At 31.6% G+C, this 15,410-nt stretch overlaps 1 protein-coding gene and 1 pseudogene across 1 annotated transcript; one reads left to right on the top strand and one right to left on the bottom strand.

Annotated features, from left to right (window-relative positions):
• Positions 1 to 1,440: 1,440 nt before the first annotated feature.
• LOC140957868 (uncharacterized) lies at positions 1,441 to 4,971 on the bottom strand. The gene is made up of 6 exons (XM_073415270.1): positions 4,331 to 4,971; positions 3,396 to 3,584; positions 3,033 to 3,272; positions 2,673 to 2,890; positions 2,338 to 2,592; positions 1,441 to 1,965 (listed from the first exon to the last, which is right to left on the bottom strand). Exons 1-6 carry the CDS (start codon positions 4,713 to 4,715, stop codon positions 1,690 to 1,692), a joined length of 1,563 nt encoding a protein of 520 aa, XP_073271371.1. The 5' UTR covers positions 4,716 to 4,971; the 3' UTR covers positions 1,441 to 1,689.
• Positions 4,972 to 7,723: 2,752 nt separating this feature from the next.
• On the top strand, positions 7,724 to 13,230 carry LOC140956865 (phenylalanine--tRNA ligase alpha subunit, cytoplasmic-like; annotated as a pseudogene).
• The last annotated feature ends 2,180 nt before the right edge of the window (positions 13,231 to 15,410 follow it).

The following is a 15,410-nucleotide window of genomic DNA, read 5'->3' as shown; positions in this document are numbered from 1 at the left end:
TAAACTTAAGACTTTTCAGCATTTGTTTTCGTATTGCTGTTTTCTTATGCAATACGAAAACAAATAGATAAATTGGAAAACTGTAGTTAAATTGAAAATTCAAAATATATGTTAAAATATAAAATTTTATGCAATAAAATATAATTGTACGATTTTAAAAATCGTCTTAAACCCAATTAACGGATTTACTACTCACTATTTAATTTTTAATTATTTCAAATTATATTATTCAAAATAATAATAATAATAATAAATAATAAGATGTAAAATAATAATAATACATGAGAAAATACAAATTAATATAATAATAAAAAATTAAATAATGATAATTTAATAAGAAATTATTTAATAATAAAATTATTGATTAGGATGAAACTATAATTAAATTATTGATTAAAAGAATATATCATTAATCATAACGAGAAATTGTATATAAAAAAATAAATTTCAGAAAATAAAAAAATGAATTTTTAATATTAATATCAGGATTTGTATAATAATAAAAAAATTAATAATAAATAATAAAAAAATAATTTTTTGATAAATAATAACAATGCCGAGTCGTAAGAAGAATAATTAGTAAAATAAGAATGAATTTGTAATAAAATAATAAGAAATAATATGTATAATAAACAAAGTCATTACAAGCAATACGAAATAATTATATAATAAATATTAAAAAAAATTAATAATTAATGATATTGTTTAAATTTATTTATTTATTATATTATTTTATTTCTATTATTTATTTATTTTTTTGTTTATTATATTTAGGTTATGTAATTATATACACATAGTGAGGATATTTTGGTCATTTCAAGATAATACATAAAATTAATCCACAATTTTAAAATCATATTAAACATATATTTTAGATCACTATGTTATTTATCACTATCTCTCGTTTTTTATCAGTCTAATTACTAATCATTTAGTTATCTTATCTTACCCGTCAAACGGATATGTGTATGTCAAATGTATGTAAAAATCACATAAACTTGAATACATGACACGTTCCATCCCTTCGAACATTATTGTCAAAAATGAACACTAAAATTCGAGTTTTGGCACACTAAATATATACAATTGGTTTTTTGCACCCTAAAATTAAATGTTGGCTCTAAAAATATTATCAATTGTGTGTGTGTGCACGTGTGATTAAGGACCTAAGGTGTGTAATGTGTCGATTAACCAAATCTCATCCATCGACTAACTAACTAGTCTTCTCCATATTAGGAATGAGATGATGATCAGTATGTTATTTCCACGCAATGGGCAAGAAATTTTTTACAGAAACTGATTTGAAAATAATCATAAGAAGACAAATTTCGTTCTCGATAACAACTTAATCCGCCATCGTAACAAGCTGCAGAAGATGAGCAGTGAGAGCATCATGCATTACAAAACCAAGAATCAAACAGTGTAGGTGCAATAGAGATTAAAAGAATTGAAGTTTACAAGGTCTTCAATCTGTTGTTTTAGTCCCTCTTTACAGTGCATGTGATACTAAACTAAACTAAATGTCTCAGTTCGACAAATGGTTGGATTCGTGAATCGTAATCATATTTTCTCATGCAAGTACCTGTCTGTATGTATCGTATTCTATACTTTTCGTTAGCTTGCCTCAATTACAATTAAGAAAACCAGAGTAGATATCAAGAAAATCTGTGTTTTCCAGCACCAACGTTTTCAAGCTAAATCAGAAACATTTTCGCTGTCAATTACCTTATCACTGAACATCCCATCTGTGTTTTGATCCTCACTGATCCGACCTTGATCCACATTTCCGGAAAGAGGGCCTCGAGGGTTCCCGAAAACTGTACTAAACATATGGTGGTGACATTCATCACAGAAGTAGAAATATGTAAAATGGCCTTCATATGGGAGTTTATGCAGCATGGCGTCTGGTAGAACTCGTTGCACAAAATCGCTCATTGATGGAGGGATAACTCTGTCTTCACCTCCCTATTTCAATAGGAAATTCAAATACAAGAAAGATTGTTGGTCTGAAGTGAATAAACATGATAAACAACCATCTAAATAGGTATTTGAAATCCATCACCGAAACTGCTTTCTCTCGAAAGGTCAAGCCCATAGGAAATTGAGCATAAAAATAACACGTTAACACACTCATGCATCAAGCAATAAAGGTATAGAAACAAGCACCCAAAACTAAATTATTTACATATATGGGATTTTGCGCACCAAAAGTTTTTAGCATTTAACCTAATGTCATTGATATCATCTTGAAATCCTTTTATCCAAAAGGTTCGAGATAATGGAAGGTGGGCCAACAATTGTTTTGTGATTTAACAGAAAAGTAAATTGTTAACTAACCTGCCATATGTGTACAGGGCCAAGAAAACCATCAAATCTCTTTTCAGCAGAACCGTAAAGTGATTTAAGCCAAACCATAAGCCCTTCGCCCTTGTGTTTGTTCTGTACTTTGAGGTCTGCAATGCTGAAACCCCAGTTTGAAACTTGTAAGACTGCTTCCTCAACAAATGGTTTCACGTTTAACTGTCGAATTGATTCTTCGACATCCCTCTGCCAAAAGTCTTGAAACATCTGTCTCTCTGTCAAAGCTCTATCCTATGGATTCACTAAAAATATTAACTAAAAACGTATAAAATTCTTTAATACTTTTATGGCTTTTAGTTAAGATGGCTCACCCTTTTCCCAAATGAGATGGAAAGCAAGTTTTCCATCTGACCATGGTTTCCAGAAAGGAAACTTCTACGATAGAAGTATCGAAGTAATCTAGGAAATTTCCGTGCTAAATGGTACGACATTTTCTTCTTGGTTGTCCATTTCCCCCAGATTTTTCGTGTCTCTTCCTTGGTCAGTCTGGGTTCATACGGATTAATCATTGGTGCAACCATGATAGCACCTGAAAAATGAACCCAGAATGAGTCAAAATGACATGTAGAAGGCAAGAGTCACTCATTTGGTTTCCACCATAAATCGAAGCAATAGTGGTAACTTTCTTCCGCTCAAATAACAGAAAGACATCAATTAGTACATGAACTAACCCGCTATCCTATCAGGAATGTAACGAAGAGCAGCCCAAGCATGCATACTTCCTATAGAATAGCCCACAACCCAAAACTTATCAGTAACATTCACAGCATAAGACAAGTGGAACATATCCAAAGCTGATGACTCGAGATTCCTATCAGGATGAGGATCGCTTTCACCAAAGCCAGGAAGATCGTAGGACACAAGCCGAATACCAAACTCTTGCAGTAAGGAACCCTTGATACCAGGAATTCCTAGGTTAAAAAAAAAAAGCAGAGCCCACACAAAAAGTTTAGTGAAACGTTTAGCCTTCCTTTTTTACTGTACATCAAACTCTATACCAGTCAAATAAAATATGTTTAATATAAAAAAAGTACCTGCAAGTCGAGATGAAAGGAAAGAATGGGAAACAATCATTGAGTATCTAGCTTGATCAGAAGGAATGCCTTGCTCCTGATAGGCTAAGCGTCTCCCATCTGGAAGCAGCACGAGGGTAGCGCTAGTAGGGTGAATCTTCATTTGTTTAACCAAAGGAGTTGTAGGGTGATTAGTATTTACAATTAAAGCTGCAGATCACGTTCATTCTATCAGTTATCAATCTGAACGGACAAAAGAACTATTTTTTCATAACACAGCAAATTCCATGTTCAACAACTAATTTAAGACAAAATTTTGCAAATTTGGGTTTAGTTTTTATCGATCACCATGTCCCCAGTCAACTACGCCCATTGTGCCTTTCATTGCGAGGGAAACTATGGGAATCTAAAAATTTACAAGAGAAGATCGACAACGAAACAACAAGAAAGTCACATATTTCAAAAGAACTTTGATTAGACTTCCCATCACTATTTTAGTTTAATTGAATCCTCGTTCCAAGATCTTATACATTGCTAGATATTAAATCCAATTTAGGATCTTGGAACTACAAGATCTTGAAATAACAACAGTTGCTACAATCAGACCAAATCCTTCCATGTGTTTTGTGCATCCTATCCCCAGAATCTTGCAAAAGGCCAGAATCTTAAAAGAATCAGTGCATTTAGATACATGCATTCCTCCCAATTTGTCCAGCATTCTTTTATAACTTCACAACCAAATAAGACATGGTCAGGAACTACACAACAAGTGATGCCCGTTTAGAGTTCACAACAGCAATTCCTGAAAAATAAACATGCTAGTTTCCACATTAATTTAAATGTGAAAATCAAATTTGGTAAATTCACTGTATAAGAATCACAAGTCCCATTCAAGAAACAGAATTCCAATAAAATCCCACAAAACAAGAGCAAATTCACACCGTACCAACACTCACCTGCAAGAGCAAGGATCCAGACACAAGCGATCACGCTCCAAGCATGAAAAGGGTCACGATCCTCTGGCAGGTACCGATTCAAAAACCTCAATTTCGTACAAATCTTGATACATGGCCCCTTAAACTTTCTCATTATCAAAGAATCATCCCGCAACAAGCTCTGCTTCAACACATCCCTCACTCCCTTCCCGAACTCTACACTCATTTCCGCAGCCCCTTTCGCAAACTCAGCCACCTGAAACCTCCAATCTCCACCAACCGCGGCCGGAGCTCTTCCACCCACTCCGTATGAGCTGTAATCGTAACCATTTTGTCCAACACCCTCGTCAAGAAGAACATTCGTAAATTCCGGTCTCCAGGCCGTTGACTCGTTGACCTCAGACATTAACAGAATTCGACAAATGGGTTCCGAAAGAAAATCCTACAGCGGCGTCAGTTTCAAGCTTTCACACACTATAATAAAACCTTATACTCAAATACGATTACAGTAGACAAGAGGTTTTCTGGCGACTATTCTATTGTATTCGTACATATGTATGAAATGGACAGCCAAGCTATCGATAATCAAACGCCGTTTTCTTGATTATTTATATATTATGTAGTCTATAATATTTGCATGAGTTGTTTTTGTTTGTCATTAATGGACAGAGGTAGGGGTCCGAACTGCAATGTTCTTGAGGCAGTAGGTGGTAGGAAAAGCAAGCTTGGGCACTGAATCAAGGGCCAGGCTTATGCCACATCGTCAATACTGGCTTTGCGATCATGGGGGGTGGTGGGATTGATGACAGCGGCGGTGGCGTCGTGGTGGGGTCCGCCGTGCACGGGGGGCTAACGGCCGTTAACTTGCTGCTACTCCTCCCAATAAAATTACAGTGAAAATAGTATTAAAAAATTGGAAATTTTAATTTTTCTTAATGTAGGGATCTTATTTATATTCAGTCTCTGAAGAAACTCAGTTTGAATTGGTTCTACCTGTTTTTTTCATTTCAATTTCATCATATTTTTTTAGTCCAAATTCTATAGATCGTTGAAATTGTGACATAAATTTAAGAGTTTAAGGTATCAATAAGTTTTAATTTATATATTATTTATATCATATATAAGACAACAAAAACAAAAACAATAAATATAGATACAAATCATTGAGATTATTACACAAATATACAAATTTTAAGTATCAACTGATTCACATTATAGTTTTTATATCGAATGTCAACACTATTTTGGAACAATATGATATATATTATTAAAAATATGATATAAATGTATGCATTTCAGGTACTAAGGGACTTAAATTGGATATCAATCAACATAAATTGAATATATGTAATATGATATTCGAATTTTTAAATAATATGAATACCAAAGAACCTTTAAATTTATTGCTCCATATATACATAATGAAAATAATATTAATTGACAAGAATCATAATATTTTCTTTTACTCTTTGGAATTAAAAAATGGGAAAGAAACCCAACAAAACAGATTATGTCACCGCAAGCGTTAGTTTTTTCGTCGCATTGATCATTGCAATGAATGCAGCGACAATATTCCACTACAGAAGATTATGTCATACCAACTGCCTTTTCTTTTTTGGGTAATAAATAAATTATCAATCAAACTATATATAAGTGGGTATAATGGTAAAACAAAAACAAAAAAACTTTAATTTTTTTTTAAAATACTACCCTGTTTGTAAAAAAATAAAGATGGGAAAAATCAGATCAGGCATGACTTCACTTGTAAATATCAAAGAAAGAAATCAACCTTCCAGCTGCCCTCAATCTCAGCACAATGCCAACAAATATGGTATTTCTCCATTTACGATGAAGTTTTGCGAATGACATATAGAGCAAGTCTTTGATGCCGTGAAAGTGTTCCACTGTCAAACACTAATATATTAAGACGTCTCGAGTTCGAGATTCACCCCTGAATATTTGTAATAAAAAGAAAAAGTTGATGAAATAGTAGGACTAAAAGTTTAAATTATCTATCATTTGCCTCTTAATGCCGAACTTATTAGTTATTTTTAGATTTGTAAAGAAAGCAAATCTCCGTACACAAAACGAAGAAAATCATACGATGCTCTTGATCTGTTTATTTGAGCTATTCTTGTTTTGGATTATGTTTGATGCAGCTAGTGGTTCTGATTAGGAGCATGACTTTCTTTGTTTTGTCTATGGATATTTGCTTTCTTTATTATTTCATCCGATCCTAAATTGCAAAATTCTTCGGTACCTCTCATCTACTTCTATGCGCTCATTGCAGTCATCGGTTGTCGCTCGTCGCTAGTCTCACGTTCATATCTCAAATAATTCGATTTCTCTTTAATAAGGTCCGGTCAACTTTCAGTGACTGTTTGTAATAAATTTGCGATGTTCTTAATGTGAAATTACATAAACTCTCATGCTTTTACGCGTAAACAATGTCTGATTTGCGGGTTACGAATGAGATTCTGATAACAATTGCATGGTTTTGCTACTAAATTTAGTGGGAGGCTTTAATTGCGCAATTTGTTCTCCTATTTTTATTTTTGAAAAAAAAAAACAGTTAATTCGATATGATTTTGATCTTTCCCGGCTGGAAACATCAACTATCCATTGATGAGAAATCATAAAAGAATCAATCTCGGGTTTTTTAAAATTTGTTATATAAAAAAAGGTTCAGTTGGTTACCCAGCGACCAAATGCTCACCTGCCTGCATAGTTCCAACATAAAGCACGTTAAAATTTGATTGCATTTCATTTATATATATGCATACTGTATTATTAAGTTTAAAATACTTAAAATAACTAATTTTTGATATCATAATTTGTTTTAATAATTATATATATTATTAAAATGATAAAATTTTAATGCAAGTCATTTGTCGTTTAGTGGATTGAGTCTTTACTCTTAAACATGAAGTTGTACCAAATGAATTATAAAGAATATTGTACAAGTACACGTTGCATCATTTTCTTTTATTTTTTTTATTCATATATCAAAATTACAGTGTAAATCCTCACTATTTTTATAATTATATTTTGATCTTCATCTAAATATTAGATCTAAATATTAGATGTACTAGTTATATTATTAAATTCAAAATATTTTAAATAACTAATATTTGATATCATAAGTTGTTTTAATAATTATGTATTATAATAAAATATTAAATTTTGTGTATTAATAAAATCTCATCATATCCTTAAAATCATGAATAGGTCTTTTGAGACGTTCTCACGAATCTTTATCTGTGAGATGGTCAATCTTATCGATATTCACAATAAAAATTAATACTCTTAATATAAAAAATAATATTTTTTTATGAATGATCAAAATAAAAATCCGTCAGTACAAAATACAATCCGTGAGGTGACCAAGTTTGGCCAAAAACCACCTCTCTTATTCAAAAACTCCCCAAACGGAGGGCACGTCGATCTATCCTATAAGCGTACGGGCTGCAGTGGCACAAGCGATAATTGTTCTTCTGCCGTAGCTGGCGATTACTTGAGAAGCGATTGCAGAAGAAGCTGTTTTAGGTTGCCTGGAAAAGAATGAAGAAATTTTAGATTCTGGGAAATTTGCAGACGAAAAAGGAATCTGTCATGATGAGATTGTCAATGTTATCAAAAGTCTGAACGGTTTCCGTCTCCTTGATGCTCAGGTCATTTTTTTTTAACTTTAGAATTTATTCAGTTTTAAGATTTAGTGCAGTTACACAATTGGCTTGGCTTGTATTATTGAGAGCTCAATGCCTAGTTCTTATATTGGTTATAGTTAATGTTTATTTAAAGCTATTTTTTCTTTGTATTTGTGAATGTCTCAAAAATTAAAGGAAAGGAAGAGGAATATGTGTGATATCTTGTAAGATTTAGTCAAACTAGATTAAGGGATTCTGCTCAACAAGCTATTTTTCTTAGTGGGAAATTTCAAGGACTACACGATGCTCGGTCCTTCATTTTGTATTGCATTTCTTGTTTATGATGGTTGGAACTGTTTGGATTATGTACAGGTTGATATGTATTCAAACCTTGTCTTGTGAAATGTAACTGGTTTCTTGGAAGCAACATTTTCTGACTTATTTTTAATAGCATGAAGTTGAATTCAAGTTAGGCATGTATATGTTATGTCAGTTGCAGTGTGGGTCCTTAGATTGGTGGATTTATTGGAAATCATTGGAAGTGCGAAAAATTATGCAGGATATCAAGAAGGAAAGATGGGTCCTCACTGAAGAGGGGGAAATGTATGACAAGGACGGGTCTCCAGAAGTACAACTCTTTTTAGCAGTACCACCTGAGGGCATCGCCCGAGAAGATTTATAGGTAATGGAAGTATGGGACAATCAATCACAAGGCACACTGGCTGACTGAAATTAAACAATTGACTTGTCGATGAAAAAAACCATCATGCTATCAAAAGTAATGCAATATATTTATTTATTGCAATGTGGTGCTTGGTTAATAGATCACTTCTAAAAATTTCAACTTTTTAAATGCAGTTGAAGTTCTAGCTGAACGTATTTATAAATTTTACTGGTTCTTGGAAGTAATTTGTTGTTTCAATTGTGTAATAACTTCAGCCATTTCTCCTTTTCCTGCTGGCCATGGATGTGTTCCACCAGTCGCTATCATTAACTTATTTTTCACACTTGGAAGAATCTGGTTTACTGGCCATGGATGTGTTTCACTAGTCGCTATCATCAACTTATTTTTCACAATTGAAATAAATTCTGGTGATTTTTGAATTTTTTGATTTTCCAAATGCAGAAATTGAAACCCTCAATTTACAAAATAGGCAGCCAACAGGCCATAAAAAACAAATGGATAGAGATGGGAAAGTTGCAGGTGTCACGAAAGGTAATGCCCACTGAATCTGAGCTTTTAGAAATGTTTTAGACGAATAGATGTGACTTTGTGCACATGAGAACTTGTTTATTTTTTAAAACAAATGATTGTTCTTGTAATGCTGAACTATTCTTGCTTTGGCGATTTGTTTTAGGTCGACCATGTTGATGACAAAGTGAGGGGTCTGCTTATACAAATTCAAAATGGTGAGGTGAGTAACAATCTTCAAATGTTCAGCTCTTCTTTGACCCTTCTACTCCTGTATGTTTACATTAGGCATCATATATGACTATGGATGTGTTCTGGAATGTATTCCCGAACTTGTTGATTGGATTCCAAGCAGTTGGTTAAACTTCATAAGATTGTGGACAGGAACAAATCACGTATGATCATGCATGTCTGTGGATGTGTGACCGTGCAATTGTGTTTCCTCTTGCATCATATCATTAAATTTTTGTGAGGTTGCTTATCAGAATTCAGAATAAGTTGGATCTTTCGCTAACCATATAGATTATGGAATACAATGGATTTAAAATGTTCATAGCTATCTTATCTAAATGTGCGATCTGCAGCCTCAAGTTTTGAGTGTATATAATTGAAATTAATATATGTTTGGTTGGCTACAGATTCTTTTTTCTGGGGTCTGAAAATTATATTTTCCCCAGATGTTGAGCTTTAAATACATAAACATTTTCTCATTTTTGTGCAGTGTCTTAGCTTAGAACTGCATGCGATTTTGTTCCACCTTTTGAAACAAGTTAGCGTATTTTTGAGGAGAAAATATTTGGAATCTATTTCTTACTCTGATTCACTTATCAGGTCCTAAAAAATGAATCAGTGTAGCTTTGTCATCCACAAAATGCGTAAAACAGAAATAAAATTTGGTCTCCTTGTTCATTATGGTCTACTGTTATAACCCTGAATTAAATTGCAGGCAATCGGCTCTGACAATATTGATGCTCTGAAAACGGAGAAAGCTCATTAGTTCCCAGTAAATTTTTTTTGTTTTGTTTTGAATTTCTTGTTCACTTTAGGTATTACTATATTTAGTATAAATCTGTAACTCATGTTATTTGGACTACTAACTTTCCAAATATGGAATGTTTTATTTTTGTTTTCGCTGATTTATGACTTTTTCCCCTGATACAAGAATATGGAAAGGCTATTCCGTAAGGAAAGGTCCTAATTACACACCAAAAAGGAAAAAGGTGGCCACTGACTTTACACGTGAGAATCTACAAAGGTAATTAATCGACTTCATGCGTTTCCTGGTTGTTGTTTTATATAAGACTACTTTGTTTTGGTTTCCTATATGTTCTTTCCATCTTGAATTCTTGATATCGAGACAGTTTCTTATGGAAAAATGATTATGGATGCTTCTTATCCTAGAAAAATTGAATATGTATGCAAAACATTATCGTGGTCCTTATGCTAAGCAGATACCTATTACTTGTTCTTATTGTTGCATTATTTTAAACTGATTACATTTCAGAAGTCTTAGGTGCTAAATTTTAGTTGTTATTCCAAATCTCATTTCACTCTTAATTTTATTATCTGATGTGTTTTTCTTTTCTTTGAAGGGGTGACAAGACAGAGATCGAGTTTAAAGAATATAACTTCCTTGAAAGGGTCAGCTAACTGAAGGTGGTTGTCTCCATCCGTTACTTAAGGCATGGTTACAGTACCTTTGGTTTTATGTCTTTTCATTCACATTCATTTTAGCGTCCTGCTGCCTTATATGATGCCTATAATATATAATAATAATAATAATAATAATAATATAATTAGTAAAAGTGTCAATAAATGTAATTTATTTCTGCTAGTTCCATGCATTTTGATTCAGTAAAGGTTAGGTTCACAGTTTACTTTTATTTGAGTTATATTTTTCTTGTTTACTTTTGCTTTTAAACACAGAAACTGGTGTTAAACTCATGCAACTAATGAGACCAATTTCGAGCTTTGTTCTCGTCGACCTTGTCTTCCTTTTGAAGGCACTTAAATGGAAGAGGTTGTAATTATATACAAGTATGTACGTATTTTTAAATAGTTCTTTTATAATTGACAGTGTTGACGAAATGGTGAAATTATCTGCTGCTGACGTAATTTAGCCATTTGTGAGGATGAGCTTATCTGACGATGTTTCATGAATCTAGTATTTCGCTGCCATGTCATTACTTTGTTGATTGCTATTTAATTTATTTTTCTTGAAGGTTGAGCGCCAAATTCAGATGATATTTCTTCAAATGGGTAAAGACAGTAATATTTTTTGATGAATTATGTTGAGTTTAATGCAAAATCCTCTAATTTGGCGACTATTGCTGATATGGCATTCTTGGCTTGCAGGTTTGAAGAGATGCCGACGTACAATTTTGTAGAGAGCAGGTGCAAGACCTCGATCTTCTGATTCTGTCGCAGGCTCCTAGCGAAGTTCAATTTTGTAACTATATCCGTGCTTTAAAAAATTGTAAATTGGAGATGTTAAAAGATGTTGAATTCTGTTTACTGTTGTCCAGGAATCAGGATGCTTTATTAGTTTTCATTCAACTGAGGTTGCGATATTATGTGCTGTCACATGGCAGTTCTACTTCATATTCAGACACTTGAACTGAACCAAAACTTTTGGGATTGCTGATTTTTTTTTTAAAAGTGTAAAAATAGAAAACGATGAAGCCATCATAGTATTTTTGTTCCATCCCTTTCCTTTTGACATTTGCTCTTATAATGTTGGTTTCCCCCTTCAAAAAATCAATTTAGAATATTGTATATATGGTTGCAACCATCACTGTTTGAGAAAAAAAGGATTGCAATTTGCTTATTCACTTTCATTGTTTTGTAATTATGGACACTTTAATTGCATCATCTATCAGAAGATGGCACTGTTTCTGTTTGCATTATCTCTCTCTTAATTCATGTTTAGTAACATTTGACAAGTGATTACTTGACCTTTCAGCTTCTGGAACTTTGATGCCCTTTTCCAACCACAACAACATCCTGCTGGTGATTCACACGATACATTCTTTTTGAAAGGTGTGCTTAGAATTTCATATTTATATTTAGCAGCAATCCATTTAAGTTTTCTGACAGTAGTTGTTGTTTTGCAGAGCTCTCAACAACAAGAAAACTACTTGAAGATTACGTTGAGTGGGTTAAACAAGTTCATGAATCTGGTGGTTATAGATCCAGGGGGTAGGTTTTACATATTATTTACCTTTTTCTGGTTCCATCTTTTAAAGCGAGTAACAATTTAACTATCTTCACTAGCTATGGCTATGAATGGAAGAGAGAAGAAGCCAACAAGAATCTTCTTCGAACTCATACTACTGCTGTTTCCTCCCGGATGCTTTATGCACTTGCGCAGGTTAACTAATCTTTTACCTGGCATGACATTGTAAAGTTTCACCTATGCTGGATATGCACAAGTGCTTCGTTCCTTTTTAATTGTATATACTGCAAGGCTATACTTTGATATATTTATTTTTTTGCCGAGCTTTTATCAACCTTCGGGTATTATTTGATGTATGAAAATAAGAAAAAAAATCGATGCGTTACCGGCTAATTTCTGAGCATCATTTTTTTCGTAAAGTACTTTGTTCTTAGAATTGCCTTAGTAAGTTATCACTTGAGATGTAGTGGAAATGTTTTTGGTACAAGTAATTCAGTTACTGGCTTATTTATGTTGCCCTTGAGGTTTTATTTTCCCTTTCCTTTCGCTTCTATGGGATTTCTTGATTGGTCATTTTTGTGCAGGGAACATTTGCTCCAAAAAGTTACTATTCGACAGATCGGGTCTTCAGAAATGAGGATGTGGATCGAACTCACCTTGCTGAATTCCACCAGATAGAAGGTATCCCACGTTCTTTAAAGAAGTGCACGTTTAGTTCCATTGCTCAACTAGCCACACCTTGTTGAAGAATTGATATTTATGGAATTTTCCCTATAATTATTGGTCTCGACGTGTTTTTTTTAGTTTTGTTTGATTATAACTGATTTGATCAACCATGGTTGAAGAATTGATATTTGAACCAAAAGGTGGCATTAAATTTGATGTTCAATAACATCCCTACTTAATATTATACCTGTAATCTTCACAGATTTACGTGTGATATAATATATGAATATTTTCTATTATATATGTCTGATAAATTTTTTATTTTAAAATTTAAAACATAGTGTGGTTATGAACTTGACAGTTGAATTGTATGATTTAGCTGCGTGATATGAAGCAGGTTTTTTTATTCTTTCTTCCGGAGCAGTTTTCTTTTGCCCATATCATGAATTTTTTTTCCCTGGATAAATTTTTTATCAAAAAAATTAGTAAATTACCTAAAAAAAAAAAATTGGGTTGTATTTGCAATTTTGGAGTAGTCTTACCAAATAGACGAAGATTATTCTAGCAATGGTTTATAATATATTCGATAACAAATACATATAACTTCTATTCCAGGAGTATAATTATAACCATGAATTTTAACATTTAATGTTAAAGAATCTAATATATTTATATCAGACAAAGATAAAGATAAATTCAGATAAACATCAAAATATGATTGAATTATTCCCATGAGGGATTGTTTCCAATTCAAATATCTCTTATCTATTAAAACTGCTATAAAGCTCTCTGGTAAACCTTCTAAAGTTAAAGGTCTAAAAGCAATTTGAATTAAACCATTTGAGGTTTGGAATAAAAGTGAATCTGATACGTGGTGTTATTTTGCCAAATTTTTCCTTAGTGGCTTTCGCACACATGAAGATTATTGGTTTCCAGCCTATATACCATCTTCAACTCAAATTGAGCTAAGAAAATGAAACATTTAAATTTCAGAATAATAATGAATATAAGGTTCTTAATTGGAACTTTTACAAAACATAAAAAGATTTTTGAAAGATATACTAAAGAAATTAAACAACAGAGGATTTTACCGATATACCTTTGAAAAATAAATTCATAAAAATCACCTATAAACGCCATCTCTCGGCTATTTTTTAAAATATATTCCTCATAACGTTTTTTTTTATTATTTTTTTAAAATATAAATCTAAATTATTTTTCATTCTCATTTTATTATATAAAAAATAACATTGTATTTATTTTTTGTAGTCGTGAGAATTTAATTTTTAACGGTACTAATTAAAATATTGTTTGTATTAAATTTTTTTATCTAAATATAAATCTAGCTTATTTTTAATATTATTTGACGATTTTTTTAATCAAATATAAATGATTTTATTTAAATGTAATGATGTTGGGTTGCGAAAACGCTAATAATTTTTATTTTGATGTTAAAAAAACTCGTTATTGTGTTTCTAACATATTTACTCAAGTGTACAGCTGTTAGATGTCAATTTAGAAGAATTGAGAAGCTGGGATTCAAATGTAGTCAAGCTGAAAATCTAAGGAGTTGTAGTATTTCGATGATATCTTTCAAACCAGTTATGCAAATGACAACAGACAAAACTGTTGGAAAACCAACTCAATTCTATATTGTTGCTTTTTTTAGATAAATTGTTGAAACATTTTATATTTTTTTCCAAATACCAAAATATTGCATACAAATGTTTTATAAAATGCTTCAACCAAACCATTTTTATTATTTCAACTTGCATATCTTTTAAATTCGTTTCAAAATATTTAATCAATTTTTTACAAGAATTATTTTGAATTTCTTCTGTTTGTTTTTTTAACCGAACTCAATATAATTTTTCGATGTTCGGTTTATTTTTAAATATTTTAAGAACGAATTGTAGCTCAAAGATTTGTCACCGACCGATCACATCAAATGATATAAATAAATTGGACTAATTCTTTTAATTGATAGCATTTTTAATTATATTCAGGATATTACATAAGGACATTTCTTACGTGAAAGACCCCAAAAATAATTTAAAATACTATTAACTACAAAGAATTAGTCCAATTTATTTACATCATTACATTTAAATAAAAATCATTTAGATTTAATTTAAACTAAAAAATTCATCAAAATAATATTTAAAATATGTTATATTTACTTATATTTAGATTTAAAAAAATTATTGGAAAAATATTTGATTAATGCAATTAAAAATAAAATTATCCTAACTATAAAAAACCAAGTACAGTATTTTTTTTAGATAATAAAATGAGAAAAGTAAAAATAATTTAGATTTAAAAAAATTTATTTAAAAAAAGTTATTACTAACATAGTTAAAAATATGATTTTATTTTTTATTTAATAAAAGTAAAATAATATTAGTAATTTATATATGTATA

This window comes from Primulina huaijiensis, chromosome 14, assembly GCF_012295235.1.
Source record: "Primulina huaijiensis isolate GDHJ02 chromosome 14, ASM1229523v2, whole genome shotgun sequence".
Classification (NCBI taxonomy): domain Eukaryota; kingdom Viridiplantae; phylum Streptophyta; class Magnoliopsida; order Lamiales; family Gesneriaceae; genus Primulina; species Primulina huaijiensis.
This window is presented reverse-complemented; position numbering and strand designations above follow the sequence as displayed.

What these genes read in the sequence shown, in the direction of transcription:
- LOC140957868 (XM_073415270.1), bottom strand. Translation starts at nt 4,715, where the DNA reads ATGTCTGAGGTCAACGAGTCAACGGCCTGGAGACCGGAATTTACGAAT. An exon ending in CATTCCTGATAGGATAGCGG is followed by an intron (nt 2,891 to 3,032) that starts GTTAGTTCATGT and finishes TTCATTTTTCAG; the next exon opens with GTGCTATCATGGTTGCACCA. An exon ending in GCCCTGTACACATATGGCAG is followed by an intron (nt 1,966 to 2,337) that starts GTTAGTTAACAA and finishes CTATTGAAATAG; the next exon opens with GGAGGTGAAGACAGAGTTAT.